Source organism: Myripristis murdjan, chromosome 7, assembly GCF_902150065.1.
Source record: "Myripristis murdjan chromosome 7, fMyrMur1.1, whole genome shotgun sequence".
NCBI lineage: Eukaryota > Metazoa > Chordata > Actinopteri > Holocentriformes > Holocentridae > Myripristis > Myripristis murdjan.
The window spans coordinates 16,607,385-16,625,319 of record NC_043986.1 but is presented as its reverse complement, the minus strand read 5'-3'; the positions used below and the strand labels follow the sequence as shown (position 1 = coordinate 16,625,319).

The window sequence follows — 17,935 nt, the reverse complement described above, 5'->3', positions numbered from 1 at the left end:
TGACAGATGTCACCAAAGCTCATGGCAATCCACAGATATGGCCCAGTGGACCCAACTGCAGACCAACTGAACAACCAAACCCACATGATGACATGTAACCCCTCCAGGCACAACCATCAGGATTGCCACTTGTCTTTCCTTGCCACTTGTATTTCTTTGCATGTAAAGGTTTTTGTTTATTAATCACCAGGTGTGGTTGAGTGTAAGAGACATACTGAAACTTGAAGTTCAGTAGTTTCTATTTTGTAACATCTGATATCTGCATAGAAAGGATGCCTGAGTGAGAGATGAGATGAGATCCTTGCAAGGCACTTACCCTTTATTAGGAAATTTAAAAGCAGAGCAGCCTGTTCCACCACTAGTGTTCAGCTGTGCTGAAAACAACCAGGAACTACCATTAGATTTTGATATATCAGTCACTGAAATATTAGCATTTGACAGGTATAGCAACAAAAGCACAGCTGACTTTACTGAAACCATGACTTTACACCTATCGTTGATTCAAGAGATGTGTCACAATGCCACTGTCAGCAATATGTTGCATGTTTACAGACATTGCAGAAAAACTTATATAGTTTGGTTGTAAAAACTCAACTGTTGCCAAACTGTGAAGGAGAAGAAGAAGAAGAAGAAGAAGAAGAAGAAGAAGAAGAAGAAGAAGAAGAAGAATGGTACACTGAACCATTTGAAAGAATGGAAATTGCACACATTTTCTGTGTTGAAAATCCCAGCACATCCAAAAATAAAAACAAAGTTGTATTACCCAGAAAAAGTCCCCCACCTTCTATATGTCCATCCTGCACTTGGTGATATTAACAAATTACTGTAGCTAAAAACACATCCCTGCTTTAGGAGCTGATTTTTATTATGAGCTTTCTTATTTGTTTGTGTTTAAAAGTCACCGAAGGCCAGTGTATAAACAGGTCACTGTTATATGGCGGTGTAAGCCTTATATAAAATATCATTTAAAAAAGTTAAATCATAATTTCAACCCATTTGGGCTGTTGATTTGACCCGACAGTGTATATACGGGCACTTTTTGGGGTCAGCATGTTTTAGAAACCATGCTTAAACACAGCAAATGAAGTATTTGCTGTGTCATACTACCAAAGCAATCTGACATACTATAGACTACAAATGCACTCTTGGCTGAAAGGAAAGGTCAGTTTTTACCCAATTTAAATTCAGGATGAATATAATTTATCACAAAGTGCAGTGAAGCAGCAACATTAAATTCATATTTTCATCCTCTTGATATCTCCTTCCTTTCCTGCATCGTCCCTAAACCCTGCTGACTTCACACCTTTAGGTCTTCTTCAGAGCTGCAGGAACTCCGCCACAAAGTTTGGGAAAAAACTGGACAATCAGTTCTACATGATGCCGAAGTGTGTGTGTGTGTGTGTGTGTGTGTGTGTGCATGTTTTGGGTGGCATGCTCCTGCCAACGCTTAGTTGATCAATCAGAGGTGAATATTTTGTTGTGTTTTTGATGCAGTAATGTTATATGAAGGCAATTTCCTAAATGAGTTGAACTGAGGTGACCAGTCATGTCCATGCTGGTGCTGAAGTGTTTGGGTCGCTTTTTGAAATTTGTCACCACAACCAGCATGAGGAGCGTTGGTGCTGATGTTTATTGAGACTAGGATGTCGACATGACATGACAAAGTGATGTGTTTGGACTGTAACACCTCTTCTGACAAACTCCCCACCCCATATTATAATAATAATAATAAAAAATCATCCTAAAACTAATGCTGAAAAATAAATAAACAGTAACTGTGCTCCAGGTCAGTTTTTTTTTTTTTTTTTTTTTCTAACTTTCATGTTAGCGTGTTGCCTGTGCTGATGCTTGGAGAGATCTGAGGTTGTCATGTGTTCTCTGCACTGGACAGCTGTTTCTGGCCTGCATGGGCACAGTTTGCACTTTACCATCACCTTCTTCTCTTTTTGGGCAACAAATTCTAAATGAGTATGTCACCTCCACCACTAAATGTCACAGGCTGCTCTACTATTTTAGTCCTATCTCCTGCTCCAACTCCAAAGTCATGAGAGGTCAGGTGAGTGTTGCGCCAGCATGCATGAATAGCATGTTTGAAGATTGTTTTTCTATCTGCCCATGATGCAGATCACTGAAAAAACTTTTTCAGTGTAAGGACAGAATTGTTTGATTAGCATCTGTAACACGTTACATAAAACTAATGTGATGTGAATTGCGGTAACCCCAACACTGGTGCTGAACAAGGTGAACTGCACAAAGACAGCAGAGAAGAGAGCTTTATTTTCAATCCACTGGTAGACATAATCTGTTCTCAGCCCCTTTTGAACAGGAATCACTTTGACAGGGTGTCTCAATGTCTTTGGGTAGGTTTCTGTTTACATTTTTTCCCAAAAAATATATGTATTTTTTTAAACACACAGTGAAAAAACAAAACAGCCTTTCATACAAGCAGTAGTCATTTGAGGCAAACTTGATGAGTTGGAAAAAAAAACCTGGTATCCAAAATGTCTTAACCATAGTGGTAAAGAGTGAGAAAGCAATGGGCAAGATGAGCTACTTACTATGAATAAAATAAATATAGTACAACATAAACCACAAAATAACCACAAACTCTAAGCTATAGTAATGCATTCAAATTAAAAACAAGTTGTAAACAAACTTGAAATTAACATTTTCAGACCAAACAGCATTACAAATTTTTTTTTTTAAATCCCCAAACCACAAACTAAAGGCTCAACTACACTGAAATGCTCTCTAACAATTAACCACCCTGGAACACACAAAATGGATTTGTTCATTATGACCTCCTTTAACTGCTGATTAGATAAGCCTGCTGTTTAAAGCACTTATGCAATAAAAAAAACAGCATGAATATAGATGCATCCTGAATAGAAATTCCCTGAAATCTGTATGCTGTAAAAACACACTACTCTGAAGTTTAAAACAGAGTAAAACAGTGTAGCTAAACATGATTGATAGTTCATAGCAACCTTTAACCACAACCAACTGAGTGATTATGATGGATGATTATGACAGATAATAATCAGGCAACCATGTTATTATAGAATTCAAAATACAGAGCAAAGATGAAAAGAGGGAAATGTGATTACATGACAGTGGGTTGCTTGTGGTAGCATAATATAAAAAGAGGATATAATTTAAAATGTGACATATAAAACTGCCAACAAAAGAGAGGCCTGAAATAAAATGGGCTAAAAATAATTTACTAATTTACCTTTACAAAAAAAGTACAGGCCCTGAGCATGCAATTTTGAAGCTTTCAAATAGTACTCATGATTTTTAGCTCTCTGTGCTGATAAACACTCACAAAAAAATTATAATTTTGACTTCCACGTAACAAGAGACTGTCTCATTACTCAGTCAAAAAACTAGGTATTGTTTGCCCTCTTCATCTTTACTTGAGAATCTGCTTTTTGGCTCTGTTTTGTCCATTCACCGTTTTCCCATTTAATGGTCTGCAGCCGTCGTCTTCATCATCCTCGCCTTCATTGTTGTTTGACCAGCCTGCTTTCAGAGGGGTGAGCTCAGGTGCAATTACATCTCCATCCTGAAAGTGCAAAATAATTTATTTGAGCTCAATAAGTCTCCATGGAGAGGAGCAGTGTCCACATGTACACGCTGATGCAATGTGGAGACTGGCTCCCCAAGGTTAGTATTCAAGGCAGTGTTATACATGATGAAACAGAACTGGATACTGTCTGTTGTCTTTTTGCACAGAATCTGGCACAGATAACAGGGTGCAGTGACTTTGGACCATACAGATACTTCTGACTTACTTTCTGAAATACTTGCGCAGCTCATCATTTTGTGAGGTAGAGAGGATGATGTGTTTCTTCCACCCTTCCACAACAAGGGGAAGGTTGGGAGAAACTTAAAAAAAAGGGACATTCCTGAGACAGGTATGGATGTCCAACTTAATACATTTTTGCCTGTTTTTGATGATGGTGATCTGTTGTATATGAATGCATCAGCTCATTGTCTGCACATTTTGGATGCAGTGTGTCATAGAGCTTTGAGAGTCATTACAAACGGTAGAAGCCTAACACATTGTTGTGTTTTATGCTCAAAAGTTAAACGGCTGTGTCTTTCTGCATGTTGGCTCAGTCAATGATTTGTTTTATATAGTGTATATATATATAGAGTTTTATATAACGCCTTTCTAAAACCCAAGGTCGCTTTACAAGGTCGGGGTAGGATGGGGCAATATTAAAATTATAAAAATTTTAAATGTTTACATGGCTGAATTGTACACAGATGGTCCAGGAATGAGACAGAAGGGTTAGGGAGGGTACCGAAGCCCATGATCTTGCACATGCTCTTCAATGTGATGTGGCTACCAGCAAAACTGCTAGCCATCCTATTGCAAAATTTGATAATTTAATACATTTCGTCATCTAATTTAAGAGGACATTACCTGAGGCTTTGAGAAGTTCATGTCCATGCACCACTGGACAAAGTGCTTCTTGGCTGCCTCTAGACTCCTGTCATCAGTTTTTTTACAGATGACCCTGATCATCTGCTCTGCAAACTGCTCTGGCAGAAGTTTAGACACCTAAGATGATTGATAGCAAGACAATATCCATTTTATGGCATTACTTAAAACTACAGCAAGGATCAACAGCAGTGAAACCACTAATCAGAGGTGTCTGACAAACTGCCACTACATGTTAGAAAGAAAAACAAGCACAGAGAAAATAGCTATTTAAAGCTATAAGTAGCTCTGGCAAAGAAAGTCTAAAGGGTTTTTGTGGTCACTTCTTTAGTTCTGACCTGGTTCTTGCGTATCTGGATTGCTTTGGTGGGGTCATTCTTGCAGTAGAAACGCACATTATTGATGGGGTTCTTTCCTTTCATGCCATAGTCCATTTCAATGACCTAAAAGATGAGGCAGAAGGAAGTCACAAACAATTTTGAGTTCCCAGAGCATAAAACCGAGAAAAGATAATCAAAAAAACTTCACAAAACAAAATCCCTTCTTTTGGAGTGATTAGTAAATATATTTAATGAGATTAAAAAACATTGGACTAGATACCCACACTAACTATGAAGTCCTCTGGCTGCAGATTGACATCCTGGACGCCACTCTGAGGCTTAGATTTGGCCACATCACCTGCCCAACGGCGACAAATTTCCTGTGAAGGAGAAAGAGGTTGAGAGATGGCAGGGTAAGAGAGCCTTACATGGTAACACATCTAGACTGAAGACTAGACCTATAGAGGCCTAGACACATTAAGTAACAGGTGTGGACACAAAGAAGCTGGATTTTGCTCATACTGCATTATCTTCTAAACCAGTGAGTGGTTAGTTGCAGTGTTTCCCCTACCACAGGCACTAGACACGACCACCCATCACTAAATCTGGGCATTTTGTGCATAAAATAATTTCAAATTACTGTCATAAAATTTCTATCATCCAATCATCCTGTAAAATACTGAATCATTCTGTAATTGGAAGGCCACGTCTTATCTGGACCACAAGCATCAGGTCAGCATTGTGCTTGTGAGACGACATTGTTCACGCCTGCCTGTGTTTCAATGGTTTGGTGAAAGCGAGCTGGGGTTCTGCTCACTCCCGTGGTTTCAGGCCTATTTGCAAGGCACATGTTTCAACCTTGTGGACCATCTTGTCCACATTTTCCATTATCACTAAGTGTTGTTATGTGTTCTTTGAGCGCTGCATTCAAGCACATCAAGGCCACTTGCTTTGGAGCTCTACAGCCTCCAGGCAACTGCCTCACAGAGCATCATCTCACCAGCACGGGGTTCTGCAGCCCACAGATGTTATACTTTCGCCCACTCAGAACCCATAATTTAGCAGGTCAGCTCCAGTCTGTGGTGCAGTGTCTCCTCATCTCTCCTCTCCTCATTATCATCATGATAATATGCTTTGTATCAGCAAATATATTGCACTGTAATTTGTAGTAAACCCATGACGACTGAAAGAATGAACTGCCTATAGGTTGGAAATTGTAGATAAATAAATTCAGAGGCCTTTTATTGGGTATCAGTCTTGGTGGGTACAGCCGGGTACAGCCCTAAACTCAACCATGAAATTTTGTACTTATTCCACTTTTGGTCACTTTAGTCGGAACCATTCTCAATTCAATGTAATTTCACACATACCCCTTTTCCATCAGGGCTGGTTCGGAGCCGGTGCCTGACTTAGCACCAGTTTTTTGGTTTTCCACCGCCCAAGCTGGGGCCAAACTGGTGCCAAACTGGTTCCGAACTGGTGCTAGGCAAGCACCGACTCCGAGCAGGGGCTAAACAGGAGCCAGAGAAAGAACCGATGACGCGGCCCACCGCGTCATTGGTGGGCGGGGTTACAAAACAAAACAGGAACTGCGAACGCTATAAACATAAACAATAATCCCCGAGAAGCCGTGGGTTGTACTGATTTTACAACGGCATGGAACGCGGCTCAGCAAATTACATTTAAGGATGAGAAGCACCCGTTTTATAACTAAACATAGCTGTCATTCGTTCCGATCACGAATCCGACAGGTAGCCGGAAATAATTGTGTTTTTCGCCTCTGTGTTGAAATGTAGGCTTGTAAAGACACAAGCAGTATTTGCATCGCTAATAAATCCAGATCCTGCTCCACCCAGGGCCAGAAACTGTATCGGGAAAGCAGCATTATATGCTTGACTGAGACGCGGCTCATGAACATCATCCCCGACTCACTGCTCAGTTTCACCGGCTTCAGGACAGGACGGGTGGACAGAGACAGAGACGCTGCAGCCGTTGTATTGTATGAGTGTGCAGTTTTATGTGTGTTGAAGTGATGAAGCTGCCGTGACAATGTCATTTCCTGCAAAGGATTAATAAAGTATCATTCATTCATTCATTCATGATGGTTATTGTGATTCTGAGCGAGCGTCTCGCGCACCCGTCATCACGTTTTCCGAAGACGTCATGATGTGGCTCTGAATTGGCTCCACTTTGCTCTTGACCGGTGGAAAAACAAACCGGTTCTTCGTTGGCACCAGTTAGGCACCGGCTCTAGCACCAGCTCCGAACTAGCACCAGTTTTTTTCTGGTGGAAAAGGGGCAACAGTGCATCTTAGAATTTAACTACAGCTACAGATAAATAAGTGGATGACAGATTACAGGTGGACACATGTACACTAATACACACAGACACAAGAACACACCTGGGTGTCAGTAATGTGGTTCTCAGCCTGAGTCTGGCCAACACACTTGTAGAGGCGTCGACACACAACGTTGTGTAGAATCTTTCTTGCCTCAGCCAACTCAGGGACATGGGAGTTGAGTATTTGTTCAAACACATGGTCTACAAGACGGACAGAGACATAGGTTGCAGATACGGTTTACAGTAAAAATGGAGTAAGACACATGAAAAACAGTGTATAGCAACATGCCATCTCTTCTGAGTGTCATCCTTTAGCCCAGCCATGCTATTTTGTACTTGCAAAACTAATCTGGAAATACTCTGCTGGGCAAAAAAGGTGTATAGGGAGTTACAATGGTCAAGCTGTGAAAAAATAAAAGCATGAATCACATTATTCAGGTCACTAAGACAAAATGCTATGTGTAAAAAACAGTGAAAACAGAAAATAAAGTAAAATAGAGTAAGCAAAATAAAATAGAAATATATCTAAAGATGCACTAGGGCATAAAGTTCACTACAATGAAATCCACTGTCTAAGTACAGGCAGTGATGATACTGAAGACACACAACAAGTCAGACAGAAAAGGTCTGCACAGTGCAACATTATTTTGGAAGATAATCATTTAGTTTTTATTAACCCTGGAAAAGTTGGTGCTGCTATATCCTGACTATCTCCACGTTGCTCCTCAGCGCTGTAAAAACATGAGCCAACAGCTCACAGTGGCCTCTACTGACCTGTCAGCTTGGTGTAGGCCTCCATGTCATCTATGGCCGTGGAAAGGGTGTACATTTTCCCTCCCGAGCCTTGAACCTTGATGTGCTTATCTGCTTTTAAAAAGGCCTCTGTGATCCTGGATAATGACACCATACACAATGTCATTTTGCTTACAATCATAGCCGAAAGGCGACAACCCACATGAGACAAAAGGCCAAGCAAATTACCAAAAAAATTATTGCTAGCATAGTCAGAGCACTCACATGTTCTCTATGACATGGCCCACTTTGTGCTGGTAGGCTCTTCTGTGGAGGCAGTTTCTTGTGTGGAACATGTCATACAGATTGCCTACCTCCTGTAGAGCAAATTCCCACATGGTTTAGTTACAACTAATCATGTGAATGGATTGCTGTTTAAATCATATCTGAAAGTAAAGGCCATGTAGATATCACCTTGTCTCTAGTGCAAATGTGCTTCTGCCCATCCACCTCACACACCCTGGCAAACTTCAGGAAGCGGCGATAGTCAAAGTTATTCTGGATGCCCAAGTGATGGCAGTCCCTAAGAGGAGATAGATACATGGAGAAAAATAACAGATGAGGTCAAACTATTCTTAAAGATATTTGACCATTATCATTCCACAGTCAAAAGTGAATTATCCTAATTGATCAACAACCCCCACCTGGCAAAGTAATCCCACTTATCGACATCAATGCCATTTCTTTTGTTCGCCACGATTTCATAGAGGAAAGACTTGTTCTCTGATCGACCCTTGTACGGCCACTGTGGAGATGGAAGCAAAATAATGGGATTATTGTGACATGACATTTAGAACTTTTTAAGGCAGTTTAATGCCACTTGAAATGAACAATACATTTATGTGTGTTTTTGTGTGGAAGGGGGGCAGACTAATTCCCAAGGGATTGTGCCACTGACTTGCTGTTGAATGCATAAAGAATAAAAAAAACCCTGCCTTGAGCCCTCCACTTTCTTCAAATTGAACATCTGTTCTTGCATGGCATTTGCATTTTGGTTGCCCCAGGTTGGCAATGCGTGACTCATCAGCAGCACCTGATTGAGAGGGCCTTTGGTGCCCAGTGGTCCTGCGATTTGCTCCTTGATGAAGATCAGATCCTCAGGCAAAACCAGGCCGTGTTCCTCCATCACTGGCTCTAGGCTGTTATCACTAACTAGGTAGTCAAACATGGCCAGAGAGGCCTCCTCGTGCTGCACCACAAACACACAGACACATTAATGTGAGAACGTGCAGACACAATTTAAAATAGAAACCAAAATTACAGACTATCTGCTTAAGAATCGCAGGACACAAACAGAAATGGCACATCTTATCTCTCTCATGTTTTCCCAGACATTAAGTCTGTGGTCATAACTTACATAATGACACCATGCAAAGCAGCTCTTATCTCACTGAAACTTATCAGCCTGAATACCACAATCACATGCCTATTAGTCAGCTAACCTCAGCTGCTTGACAGGTCAGCCTTGGATTAATTCTAAGATTGGCATGTGCCTGAAATCAAATAAATTAAGTGTGTGAATGAGTGATCACATACAGAATACCATTTTAAAGAAAGGAACATTTTTCTGCTGATTATCTAGCTTAGTTAGTCGACGAGTAATGGACTGCGCAAAACATTTTGGGAGTAATAATAATATAGGAATAATATAGAAAGACATTTTTGGTGAGGAATGTTTCATGTAAAGTTCATATTTGTGTATGAATCTTTTTTTTTTTTTTTTTACACAGGACATATTTTGATTGAAAGAATGACCACTTTAGGTCAAAAGTGTTCAATATACAGTACAGCCCAAAAGTTTGGACACACCTTCTCATTCAATGCCTTTTCTTTATTTTCATGACTATTTACATTGTAGATTCTAACTGAAGGAATCAAAACTATGAATGAACACATGTTGAGTTATGTACTTAACAAAAAAAAGGTGAAATAACTAAAAACATGGTTTATATTCTAGTTTCTTCAAAATAGCCACCCTTTGCTCTAATTACTGCTTTGCACACTCTTGGCATTCTCTCGATGAGCTTCAAGAGGTAGTCACCTGAAATGGTTTTCACTTCACAGGTGTGCCTTATCAGGGTTAATTAGTGGAATTTCTTGCTTTATCAATGGGGTTGGGACCATCAGTTGTGTTGTGCAGAAGTCAGGTTACTACACAGCCGACAGCCCTATTGGACAACTGTTCATATTATGGCAAGAACCAATCAGCTAACTAAAGAAAAACGAGTGGCCATTATTACTTTAAGAAATGAATTGCCAGGGCCACAATAAACCATGCTGTAAGAAACAAGAGGTGTGAGAATTAAGTAGCTCACTGCAGGGAGTCTGTTTGCTGAGGAACATATCACAAATAAGGCTGCACTGTGTGACTGCGTGAGCAATAATATATCATTACAGTTTATAGTTCTCTTTATGGTTCTCATTCAAGATGTGAAATGAGTTTATGATACAGCAAAAAAAAACCTTTCAGTTTGGCATAATGGCCATTGGAGACTACAGTCATCTAATTGTCTGTTACTCTTAATCGTTTGATTATTTTCAGCATTGTTCAAATGTCACATGGGTCTGTTCTGCTGAAAAATCTACAACAGTCAATATGTTTTTTTTTTTTGTTTTTTTTTGTGAATGAACTAGTCACCACAAAAGGAAACTGACTTCTCTTTTTCTTTTGGATAATACAGTCATTCTGCTCTTTTAATCAGAGGTGGACCTCGGTGCTAGTACACATCAGCAAACTTAATTCTTACAAGTCTTTCCAGTCAGTTAGGCTCTAGGCTCACTATTAATTAAACATGCCAGCACTCAGTTAGGGTGGCTCTTTGTGCTACAATTTTTCCAAATGAACTGATCATCTTTTAAACATGTTTGTTTGTGTTTCAAAGATAGGGGTGCTTACTAAAAATTTTCTTCTGGCTTTTCACTAATGTGTGTCATCATCTGTGTGCTACATGCACACACACACAGCTACATGTCTGATGTGCCTGTTGCCCTCTGCTTATGTTTTGGATACCTGCTTTTAATTCTAGGATAGGGTTTCCGTTGATGAACTATGGCCAAGACTACAGAAGAAGAATGATAACATAAAACAAACAAAAATATCAAGTAAATGAGAAGGAGAAGTGATGGCTTCTCACCTTCCATTTGATCCCTGGACGTGCTTTAGGAATAAACATCCCATCGAACATATGGGAAAAAGGCCCATGTCCTGGATACAGAGGAATACAGCAAAGTCTGATTTGTTTGTGTGTCTCGTAAACTATTCACCACTGTTCATATCTTAGATTTGCATGACAGATTTGAGAGGTTTTGCATGACAAACAAGCTGCTGAACCCAGAGTTTCACTTTCGTTATCACCCACTGCTACACCAACCTACTACCAGACAAAGACCATGTATATGTGAGAATGACAGTGTGTTTATTAGCTTACCAAGGTCATGACATAGACCAGCGATCTGCACACAAAGGATGTCTCTGCCAGAGATGAGAAGTTCTGGCTGCCTCTCATTCAGGGCTTGTACAAGCCGTCCTGCTAAGTACCCCACCCTAGATCAGCACATGAACAGAAAAAACAACCTGTAGAAAATGCTGCCACCAACCTGGTATCAAATAAATATCAGTCTTGACTGTGTCAGTCACAACATAAGTGTTCACTTAGATCTGATGTTCCTTGGGTGCCGCTTCTTGTGACTGAACTAAAACCAGTGCTCATCTATTTTTTACTTTGTTGTTAGTATGCTTTACTGCAAAGCCTGTCTGCATGTCAAATTATACCAATACTTTGTTTTATTTGATAGTTTTGTATGGAGTGGGCCGCTCACGTAGCACAGTATTATCCATACATATCTGTCTGTAAGCACGCACAGACATACCCAATGGAGTGTTCAAAACGGTTGTGGGATGCTCCAGGAAAGACAAAGTAGGTCCCACCCAGCTGCTTGATGTTTCGTAGTCTTTGGAACTGGGGTGTGTCGATGATTTTGATGAGAAGTGGGTGTAACTCCACATGACCATGGATGGGATCATTAAACACCTGGGAGAAAAACAGGATAAACAGGTGTGATTATAACATATGCACACTTTCCCCATTATTAATCAGCCAAGAAAGTGCCAATTTACCAGTTAGCGAAGAAAATAAACCAGCGCACTTACTAGAGGTAGGCAGTTTATTTATAAACAACATTTTGGACCACTCGGGCCTTTGTCAGGTACTTCACTATCTGGTTTTCATTCAAACCACCACCTGCCCTGATGTGTGTGGACACTGATATAATTCTGAGTGCCAGTTTGACACTAATGACTTTGAAAAGACTATCTTTCAAGTCCAGGACCAGGGCTGTGTCCACTCTGCTAAAACGTTCTTACACCAGTGTTTTGTATTTTTAAGCTTATTTACTACTATTCACATTTACTTTATATGTAACAAACCATTCCCAGTGTGTTTTGTACAGATTTCTGGGGTAGGTTTGTTTCAAAAATGTGAGACACTGGAAACTGAGTAAATACGAAAATCTGAAAAAGCACGACATACATTGGAAAATGTTTGACAGATCAAAACGTATGTGTGCAGTGTAGTAAATGGAATAGTAAAACATGCAAAAGGCTTCAGCAAGACACTGGATGCCTACTAACTCCAGTGCTGTTTTCTAGCTGACTGTGCACTTCCCCTGGATGAGCAAACTAGGACAGTTTTCCTTCTAGGGACAGGAAACTTGTCTTTCTTCATTTTTGAGTCACTCCCTTCTCTTTAGAGGTTTCTGAACTTTATATTGTCATATGACAGTTGATGGGAACAGAAAGAAAGAACAGAAAACAAAGAAGTACAGCACTTTTTTTTTTTTTTTTTTTTTTTAAGAACAACTTCATTCCCTTCTATAATGGATGCTATGTGGTTGTGATGGCTCATTTACTGGCTCTGGTCTCTTTCACACTGCCTTGCTGTTTATCCTACAAACCTTTTAATCAGAGCCTGGCAGTGGTTGACCTCTGTACCAGTATACAATAGCAAACTTAATTCTTACAGGTCTTTCCAGTCAGTTAGGCTCTAGGCTCACTATTAATCAAACAAACCTGCACTAAATCGGGGTGGCTCTTTGTGCTGCAATTTTTCCAAATGAATTCATCACAAGATCTTTTATACATGTTTGTTCATGTCTCAAAGGTTAGGATGCTTAGTAAACATTTCCCTCCAGCTTTTCACTAATGCGTCATTGCCTGTGTGCTATGTGTCCCAACTGATTTACTGTCATCTGACAGCTGATGAGGACAGAAAGAAAGAACAGAAAACAATGAAGGACAATGCTATTTTAAAGAACAATTTCATTTTCTTCATGGATGGGATGTGGTTAGGATGGTGCATTCACTGACCGTTGTATCTTTCAATTTCCCTGGCTGTTTATCCTTCAAGCCTTTTGCTTTTCTTCAATTTCGGCCTTGGGTGTCTCTCTTATCTATACAGCTCTGAAATGAGGTCTTTTGATTGTACCTTATTTGTCTCTGCTGTTATCTGCCACAACTTCCTGAGGCTGTGCAGTATTTGCAGACGCACACCAAGGGGTCTAGAGGGAGTGAGACAAAAGGGTAGGACAAAGTGAGGTGTTAAAACACTGGAGAAACCCACTCAAAGCGAGTTCTGGCTTGTTTGGCTGGAATTCACAGTATCAAGTAAACAAGTAATACTGAGTGCACCAACATCAAGGTGGATTGTCTTTAAATCAAATTTCTCTTGATTTAGTCGACATACCACACTTACCCTATGCCAATCTTCTCCAACTGGGGCTCTTGGAGGTATCGCAGCCCGACACCAGTGATTTTTTGCTCTGGACAAAGAAAAGAGGAAGGGGCATTTGATGGCACTTCACAGCAGTCTCGCATGTATCTCACCGAGATAAAACAGTGTCAGGGTTTGCTAGGCGTTTGGCACGCATGGTATTGTAGCCTGACTGCCCCACCAAATGGCTTGCGTCTGTGTAACGTGAATGTATGGCAGCACCACTACTTGCAACTGGTACGATATGACAGTTGTAGCCAGCGGCGACCGTTAAGAGCAAGATCACTGAGATTAGCTAGCAATTCAAAATGGGGTGGTTAAAAATGACTGGTTGGCTAGCTGCGAAAATAGAAATTCAGCGGTTGCAACTAATGATTTAGCTCATCAAACCATAAAAACTGACCTCTGAATTTATCCTCCCATTCTGCGAATCCTTCCCGATGCAGGTATTTACATGTCTCCTCCACTCCCCATCCCATGAAGTCCGAGTCCTGTTGCCGGACCACCGCCATTCTCTTCTCCGGCGTTTTGAAAACGTCAGCGGTGCACGGACCTGCCGCCAACGGCCGCTTTCTGCTCTCCATGCCGGTAAGAGAAATAAGAGGTTGCTCGGGTAACTTGACTCAAAGACTCAAGAGTTTCACCCGACACAGGACTCACCCAGACGGTGGAAAATGCCGGGTTTTGTTTCTATTCAAGTGTAGTCAATACCATATTAAACTAGCTAGTACAACAATTAGGACTTCTTGTTGAGGCCTTCAAAGTAAAACCGCTGACGACGTATAGACGATATATATTGCTCTCAAATAAAAATACATCTTAATAACTGATATATAATAACGGTGTAGTAGAGATGGGTTATATTAAGTGGTTACTGTCGACCAGAAACTCCATGTTCTTGGACACCAGTGCCTCCCTGGATTGTGTGCTCATAAATAGCGCGCTTTTATTTTCCAAGCAGAAATCTTCCACTTCCGGTATTTCCCTCGCTGTGTGTGATACAATCGACGTAACTATCTAGCGGTGACGGGCCGTGGGAGGAGCCAGATGCAGCCCAGCAAATAAGATACAACCTCCTAAACCGTGTGCCCGCCTGCCCGGGACGGACCGGTGTAGATAAAATTTCATCCACGTGTGTATAAAGCTGTCCAAGTCATGGGCCTTTAGTGGCACTGAAGCCATGTAATCTCTTGTTGCCCTTTTGTCATGGTCTTACAACTGTGACCGTACCCATGCTGCCTGCTTTTTCACCCATATGTGAGAGGAAACATGAAAAAAAACATGGGTAGGTTTTGCAGAACGTGGAAAAGCTGATTCATTTTGTTCAGAATGACACACAAATAAATGCATCCCAATCAGAGGACAATAGTGTACTAAATGTAATAATCAGTGCTAGGGCTATGCAGACCAGAAGCAGAGAGGGTGAAATCACACCAGTTCAAAAAACAAACAAGCAAAAAAATAACCTACCCTGTAGGAAGAGCCCAAATAGAAAGAAACTTTATAGAGTAAATAGAACCGCTTTTGAATGGGTTTAAACTGATTATCGCAAGTCAAAACAATGCAGTTCAATTAAACTGATTTGGGGGTGTACTACTCAATATTGATAAAGATGCAGCAGCCTATACAAAACTGAGGGTACATTGACGTAAGCCCTGTTGAGACTTCACTGTTGTGACTTCACTGTTGTTTAACAAAAAAAAAAAAAAAAAGCAAAGAAAGAATGGAAAAGGAAAAAAGCATAACATTTACCTATGAATCCAGCTGTAATCAATCGCCAAAGTTTGTGATTATTCCACATTTTTGTTGCAGTTGAGTCTAAAGGGTCCTCATTTCTCGGTAATTTCAGTTCACCTTTAACTCAAGATTCAAGATACATCCAACACTTCATTTAAACATAATACTCACAAAGACATAACAGACACTCTTACTTCACACTGACACTAGTCACTGCATAGTTGTATATTACTGTTTGACTAGGATGATTTTTTTGAGAGTAAAAAAGGAGATCCCTCTTGCAATATCTTACTGAATAATATGACAGGATGTGCAAAACAGCCTGAGTTTCCTGGCTAGCATAAAAGTGGATATTTTAACAGACGTAGGAGACTGAATATCTCTTTGTGTTTAGTGGTTTCTGCCCTGTAGGAAAACTGGGAAGCCAGTTAGGCCAAATGGCCACAAGATGACACTCTTGTTTATTCTACCAGCCTCAGTGAAGGTTGCGTGTCCAATTTCAAACCTATTGAAATGTTTTGTTAACAACTAAATTGTGTCAAGGTGAAACAGATGACCAAGTTGAAAGGAGGATAAACATTTTAGTGTAAGTACGACCTCTTGAAAGGATTATCAGTAAGAGTGACAGAGCATTTTGGAAATACTCTAAAATAATAGTTTGGTGAATGGGCCGTTAGAGAAGGTTAATAAGGGGCTGTACACTTTCCATACCAAATGGAAGGACTCAGGGCCATAGTATGAGGTAATGGAGGATTTCACTGTTCTAATGCTAATGTTCCCCAACTACCTGAGCCCTGGTAAGCATCCTAAAACCTGAATGGTCTGGGGGCTTTTGCTCACTCAACTGTACTTTTGTCCACACGTGAGGGAACAGAAGGAAAAGCCTCTTGGCCTGTGGGATTTAGCTGTGAACCCTTTCCCCCTGATTTGAGTTAGTAATGATTGCAAATGCATGGAATAGTTCAACATCTTTAACATACTTGGCCATGGAATCCATGCTGCTTACGGAAACATGGAAACTGCATATATATGATTGACAGGAGGCCCACACAGAATTTAGATGCTTTACACTCAGTTTAGTGTGCAATTAACCCTGACTATTAAAGCCGAGCTTTTATTTAAGACACACATTTTTTCTTGAGGTCTCTCCTTAGTGAAAGAGGCTATTACTGAAACAGTGCAGTGGGAAACTGCATACCTCTAGTGCAAGAGAACATATAGTACCTTGTAAAGTATTTTAATCAAGTGCAAAGCTCAGGTAACTACATTGCCACAGTGCTACATTCAGTACATTGTGTCAATAGTACAAAATTGATGTATATCTCATTACGTGTAATCAGTTCATTCAGACGTTCTTACCAAAATCTTTGCAAATAACCAACTATAAACAGGATATAGCTACAGTAAGCTGATTGGTAATAAGCAAGGATGAATCCTGTGAAATACAGTAAAACTGGATTTAGAGGGTAATGCCTAGACATCTGAATAATAATAATTAAAAAAATATATATTATTTAAAAGTTTTATTTTCAAAAGGAGTTGAAATGAATTTGATGTTGTTGACAAAATTGCCACTAAACTAAACTTGGCTGTGCTCTCTGACATTACCCCTACTTGTACCTGAAAAATATGGTGAGCCTTAAGTCCTTTGTATGAAAGCCTTCAACAGTGAGGTGGATTTCATATTAACCCTCGCTGTTTCATTTTGTTTTGTAAACTGTAATCTCTCAGATTGAGCACACTTAATCCTTTTATCACCCACACCGTCCAATATGTTGCAGTGCTTCTGTGTTTTGCTTACACTGCTTATGAGGCAGTTGTCTGTCAAGTCGGTGCAGTGTGAATATTAGCTAAAAGCATTTTAAGGATGGCAGTTATGTAACAGAATAGTCTGTGTCTGTGTGACTGGTGATAAGGGTTGTTTTGAGATGTTGCTATATCAGACCTCTGTTCTGGACTTCATCCACCAATGGACAAGTTAATTGAGTACTTTTCTGTCCTCTGTCAACCATTAACAATAATGTCATTAAACTCGCTCGTGCAGCAGGAAGTACACTCAAAACAGTTAAAACCATGCAAGTGGGTGGTATAAGCTGTGTGTTTACGTCAGCCGGACTAGACTTTCTCCTGTCTAAACAAGACCTGGTATTGAGCTTTCATGTGTTTCATTGTAAGCGTTCTCCATTAGACTAAGGAGAGAAATGCAACATATGAGAACTGTGTTTGGAGATGTATTTAGTGGAAGACAACAACTCTGAAAGCTCTCATGCATGCACGCACATCTGCCGGGTTTTTACCCATATACAAACACAAATGTGTGTGTGAATATGTGAGTGCATGGTCACAAACAGAAAACACAAAAGAGTTAGGGTTAGGTTTTGGGTTATGTATGTGTGGGTTATTGATAGGTTTGGGGTTAGGGGAGGTCTCCATAAAATGAATGTAAGTGTATGCAGTGCCCCCTAAAGTGACATAAGTAAACTGTGTGTGTGTTTTTAAGATGTTTTTTTTTTTTATTCAAGTAAAT

General features: G+C 40.2%; 1 protein-coding gene across 1 annotated transcript; it reads right to left on the bottom strand.

Moving 5' to 3' along the window:
- Nucleotides 1-2,255: 2,255 nt before the first annotated feature.
- On the bottom strand, nucleotides 2,256-14,373 carry LOC115362350 (deoxynucleoside triphosphate triphosphohydrolase SAMHD1-like). The gene is made up of 16 exons (XM_030056241.1): nucleotides 14,075-14,373; nucleotides 13,654-13,720; nucleotides 13,387-13,459; nucleotides 11,774-11,934; nucleotides 11,332-11,447; nucleotides 11,038-11,108; nucleotides 8,937-9,092; nucleotides 8,548-8,648; nucleotides 8,318-8,426; nucleotides 8,129-8,220; nucleotides 7,886-8,001; nucleotides 7,173-7,312; nucleotides 5,055-5,150; nucleotides 4,789-4,893; nucleotides 4,433-4,570; nucleotides 2,256-3,565 (listed from the first exon to the last, which is right to left on the bottom strand). Exons 1-16 carry the CDS (start codon nucleotides 14,253-14,255, stop codon nucleotides 3,413-3,415), a joined length of 1,875 nt encoding a protein of 624 aa, XP_029912101.1. The 5' UTR covers nucleotides 14,256-14,373; the 3' UTR covers nucleotides 2,256-3,412.
- Nucleotides 14,374-17,935: the final 3,562 nt, after the last annotated feature.

Excerpts from the sequence above, each read along its gene's own strand:
- LOC115362350 (XM_030056241.1), bottom strand. The coding sequence starts at position 14,255 with ATGGAGAGCAGAAAGCGGCCGTTGGCGGCAGGTCCGTGCACCGCTGAC. Across the intron at positions 8,002-8,128 it reads GGCCATGTCATAGAGAACAT|GATCACAGAGGCCTTTTTAA; the intron begins GTGAGTGCTCTG and ends GTCATTATCCAG. Across the intron at positions 4,571-4,788 it reads TCCAGATACGCAAGAACCAG|GTGTCTAAACTTCTGCCAGA; the intron begins GTCAGAACTAAA and ends CAATCATCTTAG.